Genomic DNA, 20,189 nt, shown 5'->3' with positions numbered 1-20,189 from the left:
GCTGGCTGGTGCCAGGTGGCAGCCGAGGGACAGCCGGGCAGTCATTTGCAAGGCTGAGCTACAGGATTTACCCTGTTTGAACAGCTGCCTCCAGACCCTGAGTTCTTTCCAGAACCCTTCAAAGCGGAAGAGCTCACTAAAAATTTAGCCAGCCATTGGGTCATTGCCCACCTCTGGGGTTTGAGGCTGTGTCTTTGACCTTGAGTTGGAATCAGAAGGTCTTGGCAGTTGAGGGGTGTTGTGTCATTCATGGCTAACTGCTGAAGATCAAGACTTTGGCGGGGAAGAGAGGAAGGGAGATGTGACCAGATGGCTTCACTCCCCACAGTGCTAGAAGCTTGGCTGAGTCCAGCCTAGAGAGGAGGCACCTGGCTGGGGGCAGGAGCATCCCTCAAGAGTTAGGCACACTCTGATTTAGAGCCACAGGGCTCTAGAAGAGAAGGAACGGGAGACAGGGATAGAAGGTAGACGAATGTCCACCAAGAATAAGAGAGGGTCCAACTATTGACTTTTCCTGACCTTGGACAAGAACAGAGCCTCCATTGTGCTCCAGAGGTTGCTGAGCCTGCAGGTGCCCCGGATGCTCCAGGCAGTGCCTTGTGGATGCACCAAGGAAACACACTAGAAGCTCTGAGGCCTGGCCTTGGAGGATCTGGCAGCCCTGTCCATAAGCTCTAGAGAGCAAGCACCATCACTGTGCTTCCCAAGGGATAAGAAGTGGGTGCTTAAACAGGGTGTGCGCTTCACAAGGAAAGGGAGTGGCAGTTCCCAAGAACCAACTTGAGCTGTGTCAAACAAACCAGAGCAACTGTCACCCTAGCTCGTCTTCTGTGGCAACAGAGTCCATGTTGTGTGGATGGAGCAGGCACCTGCCGTGTGCCAGCCACTATGCTAGAGGATCCCACCCTCCCGTCTACTCTTACGGCCTCCTGGTGAGGAAAGTGTTTTCCCATTTTGTGGACACTGATGTGCAGAGTTGGCACCTGCACTGCACTGAGGAAGGCAGGATTTGAACACAGACCTGTTTGAATCCAGAAAGTAGACTAGTGCTCGCCAGGGTGTTGGAGGGAAAGAGAATGGGGAGTGACTGGTTACTGGGTCTCTTTTAGGGATGATGAAAATGTCCTAAAGTTAGGGACAAGGGATAGGGCTCAGTTGGACTGCACTGGCCTAGCATGTGCAAGATCCTGGGTTCCATCTCCAGCCCTGCAAGAAAACATCCTAAGATTAGTGGTAATGGTTGCAAATATACTAAAAGGGTGAACTTTATGACACATGAGTTACATCTTAAATAAAGATATAAGGAGTAAAAAAAGTTGTGATATAGATGTATCTATGGGACATATAATCATGACTACTAGAGTATTATGCTTCATTTTTTTAAATCTATATAAAGACCCAAATGTTTTAAGTTATGTCTCTATATCCATAGGATGAGAAAAAATTCTGAAAGGAAATAAAAAATGATGACTAGAGTTTGTAAGATAGTGGGTGAATTGATATCACAAATTTTATACAATAAAAGCACTTTCTTTTAGAATCAGAAAAATACTTTTGTGAAAATAAGAATGGATTGCCTGTTAACAAGCTTCTTGTCATTGCAAGCACCCAGAACATTTGAGAATCATCAGATACGGATACTTGCAATTTGCATCATGGGGGGTTTGGTCTACCACATTATCACCTAGTTCTTTTAAATAAGATACTACCATTTTATATTACTTTATCTATTTCTTTTTTTTTTTTCTGGGATTGAACCCAGGACGTCTTACATGTTATGCACATACTCTACACTTTAAAAAAATAAAAAGAAAAAATAATAGACCCATCCCAATCTTTATTTTGATATTGGTCTGTTGTGGGGGGGGAGAATTTACATTTTATTATAAGATGCAGTAACAACAACAACAACAACAAAAAAAACCCACACAATTTAAAAGGTATACAAAGACTCAAAATGGGAAAGAGGAATCCAAATACTATGTGTAGTTACAATGCTCTAATTTTAAAAAAAAGAATTCATCTAAATGCAAACTCTACATGCTTCTGTGCAGCCAGAACAAAAAGATTATGTTGTGACAAAATGTTCAAGAAATTATCTTACCAAGGGAGACTCCAGATTTTCCCTTTGGTTTTTGTAAAAATGAAAATAAAACTCAAGACTTGACATTTGAAATACTATCTGACAATGTCGACTCATACTCACTTTGAAGGTTGCTGACACATGAGACAAACATAAATAATTCTTAGAAGGGAAACTGCCCGTTTTTTTTAAACCCAAGTTCAGGGACCCACATGGAGGTGGGAAGCTGGCCAGGCCCGCCCAGTGGGCTGTGCAGCCTGAGCTGGCTCCTCCCACTCCCTGGCAGAGGGCAAGGGCAGTGGGAGACTGAAGAACCCGGCTATAAAAAGCTTTGTTTTATTTCCTTCTAAGGCATCGTGAGTCACTGGGTGCTCCAGCCCCCCAGTGCCCGGGAAAGTTCAGCTCAAATCGGAAATGTGCATGTCTTTTCCTAAACCAGAGCTATTGACAAATCAGATGACGCTGTCAGCTGGACCGAATCCCTGACTGGCCCAGTGGTAACTTCTTAATTCCGTTCTGGACGAATGGGTCACTTAATTATCAGTTTTTCTGACCCAGGTTCCACTATTACATCACTGCCCTGATAGCAAGCGTAGCCTCCAGTCCACTCCCAATATGGAGGTGCTCAGGATTTTAAAGTCCCACTTGCCAGCTCGAAGGACTCAATTTCTCTCCCACTTGAGGTTGCAATTTTCATCAGCTCAAACACCAAGAGGAGCCAAACCAGGTGGGTCAGAATCCTGGAAAACCACAGGCAGAAGGTACCAGTCCAGCGGTCTTATTTTAACAATCAGGAAACAGAGACCCAGAGATGGTAAGGAAACTGCCCAAGGTCACAGAGGGACAGAACTCAGACTTGAAGCCAGGCTCCAAGTCTTGGAGGAGAGAGGGCTTTGTTCCTAGGGTGGAATCCCAGCTCCTGCATACAGGAGGGGCTGTTTAAATGCTCCCTGGAGATGGGCCTCAAGCCTTCTGGCTAAAGCAAGGCTTATCCTGTGATCTTCTTTTTGATCTTCTCACTGCTTCCGTGTGTGGGATTGGAACCAGGGTAGAAAAGATTCTTCTGGAAACAGAGGTCTAGGAATGAGGGTTGGGGATGGAGCTGGGAGGTTTCCACACCACTGGAAACTGCATGCCCTTCCCACTTTCCTCGGCTGTCTCCTCTGGAGGTCAGTGGAGGTGCTTCTGTCATTTAAAGTCCCCATGTGAAAAATTTATTTCTTGCCAGGTGCAGTGGCACACGCCTGTAATCCCAGCAATTTGGGAGACTGAGGCAGGAGGATCACAAGTTCAAAGCCATCCTCCACAACTTAGCAAGACCTTGTCTCAAGATAAAAAAAGAAAAAGGGCTGGGGATGTAGCTCAGTGGCTAAGCACCCTGGGTTCAATCCCTGGTACTAAAACAATTCCCAGAAAATTGGATTGATGTTAAGGTCAAAGAGAAACTAATCTATGGTATGAATTTTTTTTTACATAAAGGAAGCATGGATGTACTAACGGGCCAAGAGACAGGGTTAAAATGTCAGCTATCAACACCCAAAGTACTTCATGCTAGAGTAAGGCTGTCACGGATGGACCCACAGCACTTCTGGCCTCTCACCCTCAGGGCTACACTGGAGCCCAGGCAGGTTCCCCTTCTTCATAGAGCAAAAGGGATTGAAAGCTATTCAAGCTAAAAACCTACACAGTTCGCAGTTAGAGATGAAAGGCTGCAGAAATGTTTATTGAATACAGTGCCAGGTTTATAAATAAAACTTATTTACAATTTCCATAGAGTTGGTCCCCCATCCGAGAGGTGGTTGAATCTCCAAACAGTTTGAGATTTACAGAAACGTTCAAGTACATCTCCTTTCCAAATAGCCATGGTGAAGGGCAACTTCAGTAACCAAAGAACCACCGCCATCTTTGCTACAGAAGTGTTTAATGAACATCATAATAGATTTGGAGAAAGAACACACTCTACCCATGCCACTACCTTCTACTCCAAGGGACAGACAGTTTCTGTCTCCTACAGGACAACTTCAAGGGATTAAAAAGGAAAACCATTAACTGCCATCTGAAGGGACAGATTAAGACACATCAGTGGAAATCTAGTCACTCTCAAAAGGATAAATATATTTAGGATATACAATAAATAATTCAAATGGTTAAAATAATTGAAGAGTAGACTTGACCAAATTTACATTCTTTGTTCAGGAAGAGGTTTCCAGGATGCTGAGGGGCTAATATATATGCTATTCCTCTGATGTGACAGCAGCACTAGGCCTACTGGACAGCCATTCATTCCAATATTGGTACAAGTACAGTCTGACATGCATTTATAAAGAGAATATAAAAATATGTACAATAGCTCATCTTCAATGTGTTTTAAGTTGCCAAAAGACACCAATTAAAGTGTGCAAAAATTTGTCAAAAAATCAGAAAAAGCCTTCCCTGGCAACAGTGCATCAAAGACCCTCTGAAGTATTGAGACCCACTTGCCTTGCTCAACACCTACCCCAAACAGATGGAGAATGAAACTATGAAAGGCTTTGCCAAGTACTCAGCAGTTTCTTATGGCAAGTCTCAGGCTGAAGCAGGATGCCAGTTAAACTAGTCATTTTATATATATAAATATATGTATATATTTATAGAGCAGTTAGAAGTAGGGGCGAGTTTACAGGAAGGTGCTACCCAACTTCAAGGGTACTGCCATGACACCAGGCGCTTTCCTCCAACTCAAGCAGACTGCAGACACCCACCCCTGGGCCGGTCCTGCCCCAAGACGCCAGGGGCGAAGGCTACAGTAGACTCTGCCTCACCTCCGTTCCAGGCCCCAACGTTATTCCCTGGGGAGGAGGGTGGGCTTCTGGTTCCCATACAGGATCCTGGCCCCCCAAGAACCCTGTTTCAAAAGTAGTCTTTTAGGATAGGCTGCAGGACTATGAAAATAGAGTCCACCCACTTCTAGAAAGACTCAGTAAAAGGGTGAGCGAGGTTAAGTTTTTAAAAACAAGTTGCCATCCCCACCCCACTTTGAAACTACCAGTCATGACCAAAGGCCCGAGACTGGGTCAGCAACTGGGCCATTTGACCTCCCTACCAGAAACATCCATGTCGTTCACTTGTTCAAACCAGAAGCCCTCAGTAACTCAACAGAAGAGGAACCCCAGGTACTCGGGTGTTCCCGCAGACTCAGGGAATTGAGAAAGGCCAACTACCCGTCCAAGGACTCACAGCAGAGGCCACGGGCAATGTGTCCTCTCCACTGCTCTGACCCACCCCTCTGGCAGAAAACTAACAAGCTACAAAATGCCAGAAAGACAGGGAGTAGGAGAGGAAGGAGAAGCCAAGGGCTCTAAATCAGCCCTGAACGCACCCATTTGGCTGCCCAGAGCTCCTCACACTGCCTTGCTAGCAGCCTGCCACCATCCCCCGGCAAATTAAAACCACCCATGCCACCACTCAAGAACCCATCTCCCTGCTAAGACACAACCAGTGCACACCCTGAAAAATACAAACCCAGCCTGCATTTCAAGAGCACTGCATTAAAGGCAATATGCTTTTAAGGGGGCTTTTTAAAATGGACCAATTCCATTACAAAACCAGCATCAGCATGTCTGAGTTTTGGTTAAAGGTTTATAATTAGACATGAAATTCACTCTGGGCTGGAGTTTTACTTTCAAGCCAGAGGCTTAGCATTAGTTCTACCTGGAGGGGGTGGGGAAGGAAGTGTGGGGCAAAGCCAAGTCAACTTAAAGAAAAAAAGTAAAAGGGGGATGTTAAATAGAATTATAAATTAAAAACGGAATCAAAGGTGACTGGTAGTGTCTTTTAGGCATGAAGAGACTGGCTTAGGAAAGGACTACTGCTTCTACCACACACAGCGAGGATTGAATTACAGACACACTAAACCATGTCTCTTGCACAGATGGTCTCAAGTAGTTACATAAAACAGGTAATCAGCAGCACAATTGAGAAGAACCCCTAAATACATGCTTGAGAAAGTGGTTTTTTCCTTCCTTAAGAGCTCCACAGCCTGAATAGGTCATTAAGTTACCATGATTTGCCTCCCCCCTCCCCCAGAGAAAAATGCAACTAGACTTACACATCCTCAGGTATGATAAAAGCCATCGGTGGCAGCTGCCCATGTTTAGGCAAGGTCTTGGGCTCGGAGGTGGTGCTGGAATCTTGGAGGGAGGGAAAACCCAACACTGGGCTGTGGGTATTTAATGTACATTGGTCTCCCCTTCAACTGCCTCATCCCCCTTTAGATCTCAGCTTTACAAAGCATTTAACACCACTTTAAGTTAATGGTCTTTTATTGGAAAAAAAAAAAAGACTAGCATTTACAACTTGGAATGGACATAAATTGTAATTTCTTGAACAGCAACATTGATGGTTGTGCTGAAGTCCACAGCCACAGCCTACCCTGCCGGCTCCAAGTCATGGTTCAGAAGGTTTTAAAAACAGAGAGTCCAAAGATGCTCCCTTGATAAAGAATTCTTATTAAAAATTGTGTGAGAGGTGACAGCCTGACACCCATTTCACTCTAACACAATGCAGACAATGCTAAACCAACATATGCAGGCATACCACCAGGGTGTCATTGTCACCATGGGTCAGAGCACATGAAGTACAAGAGGACCATCCGACTACTGGGGCTACCGTCTCAGCAGTTTAACCTTCACCCATTTTCTGCACATCATCCTGAGGTAAACCAATTTTAAATGTGTTTTCGGTAAACCAGCTATGACAATTTATGCTAACAAACTGCACTAGGACCCATCTGATAGTCTTGAATTTGTTTTTTCATTTTTTGATTTTAATACAAATGCCTGACTGTGCTCAATCATCAAGCTGCATGCATGAAAAACTGGCCAGCCCAAACAGTGTATTAATCATTAGCAAATGGAACTTTAAGGAGTCCACTAAGTGCTTCCTTATCATTAAGGTAGTACAGTATTTATATTGTAAAACTGGTGTGGAGCTTGATCTTTAGGGGACAGGACCACCAACCAATACATGCAGATTTTGTGTGTGTGGACAGAAGGTACTTTTGACATTCAGTTTTGCTATATAGAAACAGAATGAATAAATGAACTTTTTTCTTTTCTTTTTTTTCTTTTTTTTTTTTGCAAGAGGTAAGTAAAAGATTCAATTTGATTCTTCTAGAGGGGGGAAAAAGTAGTTGAAAGTAGGTCTTCATTTTGCAGTCATCATCTGTACGAATTCTGAAAAGACAAATAATCATAACTTTTGGTTATCTTCAAAAGCAGCTTTAGTAAAAACAACATCTCTACTCTGCGTACAACAAAATCAGTAGATGTCTAAAGAAACGGCTGATTTGTTTTCAGATCCAAAAGAAGACTACTGAAGACTAAGCCAAAGCAGTTTTTAGGGCTTTACCTTCATAGTTGACTTGTCCGTCTCCATCAATATCTGCTTCTCTGATCATTTCATCTACTTCTTCATCTGTTAGTTTTTCTCCTAAGTTTGTCATGACGTGACGTAGTTCTGCTGCACTGATGTAACCATTTCCATCCTGGGAATATTCAGCATTGTTATGGATGGTGGTTTGGTGAGCAAGTAGGTCTTTAACTTAATTATGCCCCTCTCAAGTTATTGCCAATTTTGCTGACATCAACACTGCTCCCATCTCCAGCTCCCACCTCTACCTACTAACCACAGGCCAACTAACACCATGGCGAATTTTGGGACTTTTTTCCATTAACAAGTACTGAAAATAATAATCAGAGGTGGTTTAAAGACCCTCTCTATTATGCCTCCCTCCCCTCAACCAGCAAGATTACTAAAGAAATCAGGATACTTGGAAGCAAGACCAGAGGCTCAGGCAGTGCGGCTGTGTCTCACTGTCTCACTGACTGACCGCTGCAGCCATCAGTTGTGATGGCCAAAAAAGTCAGACTGCCTGCAACACAGATGCAGAATTACCTTGTCAAAGACTCGGAATGCCTCGCGGATTTCTTCTTCACTATCGGTATCTTTCATTTTTCTAGCCATCATAGTCAAAAATTCTGGGAAGTCAATGGTGCCATTACCTCAAAATAAGAAACAAAAAGCTCAAGTAAGATAAGCTCTGCTTAACCCAGCTCTGCAGTAATAATTTTGGTGCCATTATACGGAATGGCAAGCACTTGCTGTAACAAAGTGACTATTTTATTAGGATCAATCTTTTATAGGTCTAAAATGTTCAAATACGTCACAGGGCAAATTTCACATGATTCAAATTAATCATCGGTGCCCAGGGCAGCACTGAAAGATACAAAGGAAACCATATGCCTGCATTTGTGACCACTGAAGTTAGCTGGGCAGTTCAAGGGGAAAGCAGCACATCGCAGGAACAATCTTCCCACTTTTGAAACAAGCACTCTCGACTGCCCACTCTGAACTAAGGAGATCACTCAGGCTTAACTCTACCTTAGCTACTGAAGCCAGTGATATATGAACTGCTTTAGGGACAAAAGGAGAATAAGAGTGGGAAAAATGGTTATGAACGGGCCATAGTCTTCTCCAGGAGCATTTTTCAGCCACACTATGAGTCACCTAATCATTTTTCTCCCAAGTCTTTTTTTTTTCTTTTGGTGCAAGGGACTGAATCCAGGGCTCCTCAGATGCTAGCATGCACTCCACCACTAAGCTACATCATTAGCCCCAAAGTGACTCTCTACTTCACACTAAGGGAAATGATCAGAAGCATTTCCAGCTCAGACTATTAATATTAGGACACTGTCACAAGCATTCACTTTATGGGCAGTATTCCAAATAATTCCCCTAAAACTAACAAATGGATACCCCCAAAACAAGCCTCCATTGTTACTTGAATTAAATGAAAATAAAATTAGAAAAAAATCATCAGGTTAAGTTACTCGTTTTCACCAGTACCTCTAAAACAGAGTAATTCCGGCACTGAGGATATAGTTCAGCTTGCACAAGACCCTGAGTTTCATACTAGATCTACAAAAAAATTAACTAATTTTTCAAAAATTCAGAAATTTCTTAAAGTCTTTTAGGCCTCTAAAATTTTACATCAAAACTGTATTCATGCAAGACAAAATGAAGTGCTATCTCACAATCATGCAAAGATGTTTAGGTACCACCATATTTACTCAGAGCAAATACACAATTCAGTAGCTTGATGCAACTTCCCCCATATAGTTTGAGAGCCAAATATACCTCCTTCCATCCCCTAGTTTCCCAGAGTTCACACAAAACTGGAGGGAGCCACTCATGTTCCTAGATGTCTAATCACCTTAGCAATAAAACTAGACCTAGTGGGGCGTGGTGGCGCACGCCTGTAATCTCAGTGGCTCAGGAGGCTGTGTCAGGAGGTTCGCAAGTTCAAAGCCAGCCTCAGCAATGGCGAGGTTCTTAGTGAGACCCTTTCTCTAAATAAAATACAAAATAGGGCTGGGGATGTGGCTCAGTGGTTGAGTGCCTCTGAGTTCAATCCCCTGTATCAAAAAAAAAAAAAAAAAACAACAACAAAAAAAAAAAAACTAGACCTAACTATGGAAAGTTCACTTTTCTAAAACAGTCTTTGAAAGTAACTCTAATGGTCCCAGAAATCCTTGTCAAAGAGCTTAACTAAAAACTCTGCTTCTAAATGTTTTTGACAAGTATAATTCTATTATACCCCTTACAGTACCATATTTTTCTAAATGGCTACTATCAGGTCAATTACCTAGAAAGTAAAGTCTAGATCCAAACTGTTTATTCTTAGCTCATCTTTAAAAAATATATTGTGTTCTACAATCTTATGTGGCACATTAGTGAGTTTATATGATTTGCAAAAATTCACAGGTTGTGAGGTGTGTCTGTTTACTGATGGAAGTAAGCCATGAAAGCCGCTGTGCCCTGGAGGAGTGGTGGGGGGAATGAGGATGAACTGCTACAGGGGTGACTGCCACTTCCTTCTTAGGGTACACCTCGTGCAACTTCCCCTTCTCTTGGTTCTGCACATCTATCCCTACAGTCATCAGACACCCTTCCCCCAGCCTCCTGTGGTGCTCCTTAGCAAACACCCACCACTTACACTGTCTTAAGCTGTAATGTTGATTTCTAAGAGAGATCTTCACCTGCTGCACTTGAGGGATTCTCTTCCTCTTAGGGATTTTTTTAAGAGCATATTCTATGGCTATTTATTTTTACTCCCCCCATAGAGCTCATTGCAGACTAGCGGGACAGTTGGTAAGATTTGAGCTATAGGTCACAGCAAGCAGAAAGGAACAATGCAGCTATCTTATCCAGGCAACGTTCTAGACAGTGAGCAGGGTTAATGCAGGCCCACAATCTTCTATTTAATGTCAATGGCTATAAAGTCAACCACAGAAACAAACTCCGCTCATCTGCTTTGCTCTGGGACCTGAAAGACAAATCTTGTAACATGTCTGAACTTGAATTACAATAGACTGGCACTTATTCACAGGTCTAAAACCCTTACCATCAGCATCTACTTCGTTGATCATATCCTGCAATTCGGCTTCTGTCGGGTTTTGACCCAGTGACCTCATGACGGTTCCAAGTTCTTTTGTTGTGATGGTGCCATCGCCATCTTTATCAAATAAGGAGAAAGCTTCCTTGAATTCTGAAAACAAAAATTTACCCTTTAGAATGAATGCCTTTACCCAATCTAGTCACAACACACACTTTCTGGGGGCTTGCCAAAGCAAGTCATTCAAGTTGTGCAAGTTATCAGAAACCACCTGGTCTTCATCTTCTAAAATAAAGACCACGACAGTCATGTTGGTCTAGCCGTCAGAGCAGCCTATAAAACAAATACTGCTCCTGGTAACCAATACCATAAAACCACAATAACCTCATATTTTTAAAGAAAGTTAAGCTTGAACAAGCCTAAAATTAGTCCTAACTGCATCCGGCATGAGACGATTGGTCCACATATTCTCTTAAAATCCCTTTATGTTAAATTTCTATAGTCATAAGAACCTCTCGCTTCATAGTGACATGAAAGCTACTAGAAATGTCCATTCCCATGTTCTTTCTACAGTGCGTTCAGAGTGTTTCAGAGCATTCCTGGTTTCCCGAAAAGAAACAATTTCAAAACAAGTACTCCATGGAATATTAAAGAGCTAAAATTGAAAAAGGAGGACCACCTAGTGAAAACAAAAAATCAATGAAGGAAAGGGGCCAGGAGGAGGGGAAAGGGAAGGTACCAGATAAGGAAACAGACCAAACTGTTACATGCATGTATGAATAGGCAACAACGAATCCCACTGATGTATAATTATGTCTCAATAAAAATAGAAAAAAGACTAAAATCCAAACTAATGTAACTCACTTCCCAATTAACATATTGATTCCAACACTCATTTCTACCCATTCCCATTTATTTTAGGATACCAAGCAAAAGCTAAAAGACCTTTGGCATAGAACTGTAAATCCAACTCTGGAAGAGCAAGCTTGGTGCCGCAGCATACGTGCATGGCAAAGCACAGACAGCCTGGGGTGTAACCAGTGGGCATTCCCAGTTCCACTTCCTTCCCTTCAATCACTAAAAGACTGGCCAGGAATAACACCTGACCTAAATATTTTTTTTCCTTACTCTTTTGACTTAAGTAAATTCTTCGAAAACTGCTCAGACTGTAGGGAGAAAGGGACAGAAGAGTCACCAAAACTGAGTCAGAACCTAGTTCCAGCCTTCTAGGGACTCCCCGGAGTCATCAACTTACCAGCAATCTGTTCTTCAGTCAGCTGATCAGCCTACATGGAGAAAGAAAAGGTTATAATTCAATGAATTTAGCTGACATCAAAAATTTTAATATTATAATCTTTCAAAAATCAATCTTAAAATTATTTGATATCATTAGCACTATCATTTAATGAAGGCGATTAGAATAGAGGAAACCACTTATGTTAGTTTAACAAAGAATGGCAAGGAAGCGACAACATCCGCTCCCTTCAGGTTTCTCTTCTGGCCTACAGATTGCAGCTTGCTCTGAGGTCTGGGCTAGGTAGGGTCAGTTCATAACATGAAAAATGGCACCTCTAGTGGCAAAAGGCCCAACCGCGCCAGTAGCTGCTGCAGCAGCAGGCTGAGAAAGAAGAGCGCCACCTACTGCGCCATGGACACTGCAGCTTCTGCTCCTATCCAACCAATACAACCCAATGCTGCTGCCACCGCAGCCCAGGATCAGGATCTTGTCCAGGGGCCGACTTTTAGCGCACTTCGCGCATTGCTTTGGGCTCTCAAAATCTCCAAACTGGTGTTACATAATAGCATTGGGTTGGATTAACAGGCTTTTATACCCTTTTATGAGAAGCAATTAAGTAGAAATATAAATATACATCAATGGCTTACCCCACTAGCTTCATTCTCATGTAACAAATGCTTTCCATTCATTTAAATTAGGCATTTATTTGTTAAAAAGCCTACCATTTACAAAGGCTAATGCCTTCAGTCAAATTAGCCTACAATTCAGAAGCCAGGGGAAAGAGTCGTGTTACAAGACTGCAAAAACACAGAACACTACAAATTATAAGACTATACCCCCCACCCCTTTTTTGATGAAAAGCAGTAAACTATTAAATTTCCTGTATTTACCCTAAGAATGCCATAAGTCGCTCATAATAAACACTTTATTCACTGTGATAATGACCACGAAGTTAATTCTCACTTGCATTATGTGGTCTCTGCAACACTGAATCTGTGCTCACAATAGGGGGAATTCAAAAACAAGGAAAACTAATATATATTTTTATTTTCATGAAGGATGCCTAACGAAGCTAGTTACAAAATAGGAACTAATAGAAAGCAGATGGTGTTAAAGTGAAAACTTTCACAGGAAGAAAGGTGTTCCAATATATTGAAAGGCGTGGGGAAAGACTTGGGTTTTTTTGTTTGTTTGTTTGTTTTTTACAACTTATAAGTACATTTTCCGTCTGTTACCCCAATCACTGAAAATTACTTTTCTTAAATCAAATGAAGGAGGCTGGATGCTTTACGTAACTCCGGGCAACATATAATACAACAGGAAGCATGAAGAAACTGTCACCTTACTGGGGAGTACATTCCCACATCCCCGCAAAACTCTATGTCCGAAGAGTTATCCATCTTCCAGACATCGAAATCCACTTCCCCCAAATTCTGTTAGCCTTGGGGCAAAGGCGTTCCAGAACCCTGTCGGGAACCACCACGCCACCAAACCAGAAAATGCTGCCGATGATGTCAGCCCTGCCCGCTGAGGGAGGAAAGGGGCAGTGGAAAAACGCACCCAGCGAGGCGCACAGTTGCACCTGGCAATCTAGAGGCTGCAGAGAAAGCGGAAACGTGGAGGGCATCTCTCTGCGGACTGAGGCCAGCGGTGGGACAGAGGCGCGCTCCCAAGAGCAGGAGGGGCGAGAAGACCCTAAGGCGGGGTGCCACCCCTCTTCAGCCAGGGCGATCCCCACTTCTCAGCCACAGCAGCCCCGCACCTTCCCACCCGATTCTGTTCCCCCAGGCGGCGAGCCCTCCGCGCCGCCGCCGCCTCCTCGCGGAGCAGAAACTTTGCGTCTCTAATGGAAACGAGTCGCGCGCCAGCTCCCTCCTCCCCCGCCCCTCCGCCCCAATTAGTGCGACCGAGCGCCTCCCGCGGGAGGGGGCCTCCTGGTGAAACCAGGCGCTCGCACGCCTCTGCCACTGCACGGGGTGGGGGGCCGCAGGGGTGCGGAACAAGGAGACACGCGCCCGAGCCACACCGCAGGGCCCCGCCCGGGCGCAGGGCGGCCGGCCCGACGCTTCCGCCCTCTCCGCCCCCCACCCCTCGCCTTCCTGCCCCCACCCCACCCTTCCCCGGCTCCTTCCTTCCCAGCCCACGCCCGCGCCGCGCCCCCCTGGAGGAAGGAGGGGACAGTGGCCGCAGGAGAGCGCCCAACAGGGTCGACTGGGGAGTCGGCCGCTGACTGCACCTTAGACCCTGCGGCCGAAGGAATATGCGCCACGGGTTCGCTTGGGTCCATTCATTCTCCGCTGCTCGCCGGACCCGCCACCTTCAAGCCTCGGCCAAAACGAGGGGGGGCGTCAGTGCCCGGCCCCGCCCGGCTCCCCCGCCCCCCGGGGCCCAGGCTGAGGCGCAGCGCTGCAGGCAGCCCGGGTGCGGCGCGCTGGGTGCAGTGGGTGCGGGGCTGAGGGAGGGAGTGGATGCGGAAGGCCCCGGAGCAGCTGTGGCCACAGCACAAACCGGCGGACAGCCCAAGGCCAAGTTCCAAGGGGTCCGAAATTAAAGGATCCCTGGCAGAGAAAACTGAGATGCATATCCGAAATGCACCTTTTCATCCTCATCTGCTGCGTAACACCAGGCAAAGAGAGAAAAACCACAACCGGAAAAAAAAAAGGGTGGGGGGGAAGACTTAACTAAAAATCTGCTAATCTTAGGCAGTTGCTACGCGGACGTTTGCCGCTCCCGACCTACCATGGTGCAGTGAAGGGAGGAAGAGCAGAGGGAGCGAAGAGTAGCTGCACCAGCGCAGTAGCTGTGACGGCAGAGGTGCCTCTGCTGCTGCTGCTGCTGCTGCTGCTGCTGCTAAGGCGAAGTGAGCGCTGCGAGAAGTACTGGATCCGTCGCCGCCTGCGCCGCTGCCGCCGCCGCCGCCGCCGCCCGAGTGCGAGTAACGGCGCCGCGTCCACGAGACTCCCAGCACCACTGCCGGAGCGCGATCCTGCGCGCTGCTGTATATATATATGGCGCGCCGTATCCCTCCGCCGCGGCTGGGCCTCCTCGCGCAGGGCGGTGCTGCGACGGCCGGGCCTTTCCGCTTGGCCCCGCCCCCCAGCCCCGCCGGCATCCCGCCGCCCCCTTGCGCTCCCACCGCGGCCGGCCCAGCCCCGGGACCCGGACCACAGGGGTCGGGGAGGGACGCGCAGTCGCGGGGCAGGTGTGGTTGGGAGTGTTCCTGAGACGCGCAGCCTGGGCTGGGGCGAGACGGAACACTTGCTTAGCCAGACCTGGGGACATCAGGCTGCCCCGCCGACACCCCGCACCTGCTCATCCCCTCCGAGGGTACCCCTCCCCCCTGCACCTCTCCAACCGCTCCACTGGGGCGGCAGGGTCACGCTGGTCCCCACCTCCAGGGTCCCCACCCCCAGGGTCCCCAGCCACTGCTTCCAGTTCCTGGAGCGGTCCTGTGGGAGATTCTGGGGCGGGGAGCAGCCACGGGAAGGTGGCGGCAAAGGTGGACTACTGCTGCTGAGAAGAGGGCTCTGCGGGGCACTAGGTGGTCCACCTCGCGGAAGAAATTGGTCGGATGTTTTGCTTTTCACATTTTGAAGAACCATCTGAGGCACACTATATCGGCTCAGTTGCTAAATCTATGTTTACTAGCCCAGTCTTAATGTTTTTATGTTTCCAGTAATGTTTTAGCATTACTGAATAGCCTGAATATTTCTCCCACACTGTTTTGTTCTCTTTTGCTATTCAATATTTGTTTCCAGTCTTGCTAAAAAATTACTTAGTTTCTGTCGATCTTAAAACCCATACTTTAAATTTTTTATATTTTTCCTGATCCTGAAATGAACCAGAATCTATTCATAAAGCCGCAGAAACAAAGAATATAGATACTTAGAATCCCCTAGGTTACAGCTGGAACACATAACCATTTGCCTCTTGTGTGGAGGTAGATTGTACTTTAACCTACTATCTTGATTATATTCCTTTAAAAATAATATTTTAATCTTTAAATTACTACTATTATCCTTTCTTCTGTAAACCAGAGAAAGAACAATTTCATTTCTTAATTTTAAGCCCAGGCGTTGTAGAAATCTGGACAAAATGCTGCAGTTTCTTTTCTTGCCAAGGCAGAACACAGAATTTCATCTTTTGTTTACAGAGCAAGTTGCAGGTTATCATTTGCTTATTCTTTCAGAGAATACAGCAAAATATATGATTAACATGCTCCTCTTGAAAAGGCTTTGCTTGGTTATATTTGTTTTCTGGCTTTGACAAGAAAGATGTTTTAAAAGAGTAAAAACTGTTTGGGCATATTGCAACCACCACAGACTTCTTGGGATAACCTCAGACAAGATGTCAGCATCTGCGGAACTGTGCTTACTGATGTTCTTTCTGGAATGCCACAGGCAGGGTGAGCCTGCTGTTTTAATTTAAAGAGAAGCTGCAGCAGCAAGCCAGAGAAGGATACTGCCTTCTCTCTGCAAAACAGACAAGAAATTCTTCACAAATTAACCCCCAGAAGAATATCCTCATACTTACAGGGGGGAAAGTAACGAATACAAAGATTGTTTTAAAAATATTCAATAATCCAGTAGGTTATGAGTCCAACTAGCCAAAGTCATTGTTAAAACTGCTTTGTTCCTAAATGAGTTATTTGTGTTTAATATTGAGGATCCACTAGTTTCTAGTGGTCTTCCATTTCAAGCAGTTTTGGTGAAGTTGCTACAATCTGTTTCTCAAATAATAATTTTTCTCATATCATTTAACCTTATTTCACCCAAATAAAATCTGTTGAAACTTTTGCATGAGGTTACGTGCTTAAAAACTGCATCTCAGAATTATTTTAATTATAACAGTGAAATTTCTTTTTCTGATCTTCATATTATACATATGAGTTCTCTTTGGGTAATTCTTTAATGTATCAAAGCATACCCTAGCTTTCAAGTCTAGTGGATTGGTAATGAGGTCATGCTTTACAGAGTTTTATGGCTTGTTTGACACACTGAAACATAAGAAGGTCAAGTGACTTGCCCAAGATCTTACCGTGAGTCAGTGATGGGGTGTAAAGAGAGCTTCAGCCCTTGCTCAGGGGCTCTAATATTAGATTGTATATGAGTGAAATCAGTATCTGAAAGTTTTTAAAGGCGTAATGCTAAGGATTTGTCTAGTTCATAGAGCAGATTCTTCTGACAGAGCTTATTGGCTTTTCATTATCAAATAGACTCCTTTAAATGACCGAGCTTCCCAATGTGTGAAGAAATCAGCCATCAGGAAAACAAGCTACCTTACATTAATATCTTAATTTACTGAGAATCAAAAAGCCTATGGAAGGAACATTCTGTGATGTTTAAAGGAAATGGTTCTATATAAAATCATTTAAGTCAAATAATGTTAGATGGTAAAAAAAGTGCAAATACAACCCCTCGCCAAGTCTCTCAGGATTGAATATCGTTTCTCTCACTGGCTCGATCACACCACCTGAGACTGACAGAAAGAACACAAGTGTAATAAATGTACATAACCATGGTTAAAATAAGAGGTTTGAGCTTGATATATAAATTCCTTCTGGCTGTGAAACCCTGTGTCTGTATATATATGTGTCTTACATATGTGTTATATATATGTGTCATATATGCACACAAAATATACATATTGAAGATGAAGAGGGCAAATGGAGAAATGGAAATAGTTTAAAATAATATTTACTAAATGTTGATTGTGTCCAGGCCCTGTTCTCAATGTATTACTTCATGCTACCCATCCAGTGAGGCAGGTGCCATTTTTATCCATTATGGGGAAACTGAGGCACTGAGTAATTCAGTGGCTTGCCTAATTAAGTGGTAGAATCCAAAAGTCTAGCTGGAAACCTAAGCACTCAAGTCTCATACCATAACTATCACTTGTAATTTAACAGTATTTACTTTCATTTAATTGATGGGGGAAGGAAAGTTCAGGTTAAAATTAAAATTTGGTTTTTACAGAGTTACTTCTTACCCAAGGAATGCAGTAATGGCTCTGTCTCCCACACAAGGCACACAATGTGAAAGAAAACCAAAGCAAAACATTTGCTTTGTGATGCCTTCTAGCTAAGGAATGAGTCTGGTTTTGCCTCAGAGGCCTATAGAGTTGGTAAGGAGATTTGCTCACTGTCACACACCCAGGTGACACCCGATGACTGATGGCTCTTTAATCCCAGTCCTGCTCTTTAGACCAGGCTGTCTCTCCAGGTATTTTAAATTTGTTTTTCACAAAACTGCCCCTGAAGTAAAACCCAATTTTAAGATATCAATTCATACAAAACGGGTGTAGTCCAGACTTTTACTAGCCTATATTCAGAGAATATAATTAAATCTACGTCAGAACAACTCCCTATTTGAATATTATTTATTGAACCTCACACTTTTCTAGGCACCATAAACATAACATGGCATATATAATCTCTTTTCATGGAGTATATAATCTTTTGAGAAAGAGGCTGGGGGGAGGGAAGGTAGTGGTGGTGGTGGTGGTGGTGGTGGTGGTGGTGCAGGAGAGAGGGGAGAGGTTGATTTCTTTGATGGTAAATAACCAATTTAAACCCACTCATTGTGTTGCAGCTGAATTATCAGAGGCCTCAAGAAAATTATAATGCCAAACTGGCACCCATCTCTGGAGCCCTTTCTCTGAAAAAAAAAAAAAAAAATCTTGCCTCCTACCTCTCCACCATCCCCAGTTTCCTCCTTCTCCTCGCTGTAATGCAGAAGTACTTTGATGGATTCCCACTCTTTGGGAATTCATCTAACTATTCCCAATCTCCAGAGCAGTTTCTTTCTGTTTGTGTGTGGATTTACCTCTCATTAAATTTTACAAAAGACTATTATAAAAGATTTATTGTCTTTATCAACAAACAAAATACTCATTATTTTTCCATTTTAAGTTTTGCTATTATCTTGTTGTTTCATTATCTTTATGGATCAGTCTTCCAGGTAAGGAGTCCAGGGAGGGAGCATTCTTACATTACTTTTCAATTCGAAAATGTGTTACCATCAGAACATAATAAGCAAGTGTTAGCCGTGAATATTTACTATGAGAGAACCACGCCAATTTGAGCAGGTAGAATAGCTTTTAGTGTTCCATGATTTTCAGAGTAACTGGCCTGCTGTATGTTCAGCTTGCAACGGTTGTCATATATTCAGTTAATGGCCTAATGCAATATTTCCAAACAGTACCATTCAAGTTGCAGTGTGTGCCTCATTCTTGTTTTTTAAACAACTCTTTCCTTTGTATAATAGAGACACGTCTTGCTCTGTATTCACAGGGTTTGTGCTTGTTTTGCTAGTAGCTGTGGTGATGGATTTACACTCATCTATTCCCTCTCTGGCCAGGCCACCCTTGTGACCAAGGTCATGAATATGCAACACAGCAAGTTGGGATCAGGGAGAGAGAACCAGCACAGAGCAAAATAATTGGCCATTAATAAGACTGGACCCATGACTTGGATTTCATTAGCTGTGTGTTGGAACCAACTGAGCCCTTAAATCACCAGCAGCCAATGATTATGCAGACTTAGACACTGAGGATGTGAATTCAGATAGTAAAATGCCCAATGGGTAAGATCATAGTTTTGTGCTTTTGTTGTTTACACTAAATTCAAATTGATTAAATAAATGCAGCTGACCAATCAAGCAATGTATTCTTTTAAGTCATATTATGTTGGAAGAACTTAAGCTACCATTTTTCCTAATTATTTCAAAAACCAAGTACAAAAGTAACTTTAATGAGCACTTAAATAATGACCAGCAACTTCTTATTTCTACTATGTGTGCTAGATAGAGCCGGGATCAAACCATGTGACATGCGACAATAGGCATTTAGCAGCTTACAAATGACTTAACAACTCTTCAGGTGAGGGCTCTGTGGCCACTGTGGTAGGCTGGAACGGTAGGCTTTGGAGTAACTCAGTTTGCCTGTAGAGCAGAACCAATGATTGGCACTTTCACTAAGGTCCCGATCCACAGAAAACTGGGCTGTAATGATAAATCGGATAATTGAAGCTGATTGTGGATTTTATCAAAGAAATAGCCTTACCAATTACAACAGTTAAGATCGAGTTAATAACTGTGCGGTTTGATTTTCAATCTTAATGAATAGACTTTGTCCTGCCTGCTAGAGTTGTGCCATCCATTACAGTAGCCACCAAGCATGTGTAGCTATTTAGATCAAAATTAATAATTGAGTTTCACATTTAGCTACCCACATTTTAAGTGCTCAATGGGCCCACGTAACTAGTAGTTACACATTGGACGGCATAGCACATTTCCATCATTGCAGAAAGTTCTATTGGACAGCACTGTTCTAATTTTGTTTTTGCAGTACTGAGCTTCAGGCATCTGAGGCAAGCACTCTACCACTGAGCAATATCCTCAGCCCTAGAGATTTTTAAAAAGGAAATATCCATATTT

The 20,189-nt window shown here is 43.8% G+C and overlaps 1 protein-coding gene across 1 annotated transcript; it reads right to left on the bottom strand.

The window, feature by feature from the left end:
• Positions 1–3,778: 3,778 nt before the first annotated feature.
• Calm1 (calmodulin 1) lies at positions 3,779–14,750 on the bottom strand. The gene is made up of 6 exons (XM_078050707.1): positions 14,494–14,750; positions 11,773–11,803; positions 10,527–10,670; positions 8,018–8,124; positions 7,472–7,607; positions 3,779–7,296 (listed from the first exon to the last, which is right to left on the bottom strand). The coding sequence occupies exons 1-6, from the start codon at positions 14,494–14,496 to the stop codon at positions 7,268–7,270; spliced, it is 450 nt and encodes a 149-aa protein (XP_077906833.1). The 5' UTR covers positions 14,497–14,750; the 3' UTR covers positions 3,779–7,267.
• Positions 14,751–20,189: the final 5,439 nt, after the last annotated feature.

This window comes from Ictidomys tridecemlineatus, chromosome 5 (genome assembly GCF_052094955.1).
Source record: "Ictidomys tridecemlineatus isolate mIctTri1 chromosome 5, mIctTri1.hap1, whole genome shotgun sequence".
NCBI lineage: Eukaryota > Metazoa > Chordata > Mammalia > Rodentia > Sciuridae > Ictidomys > Ictidomys tridecemlineatus.
Note: the sequence above shows the minus strand (reverse complement) of the source record. Positions and strands in the feature narration are given on the sequence as shown.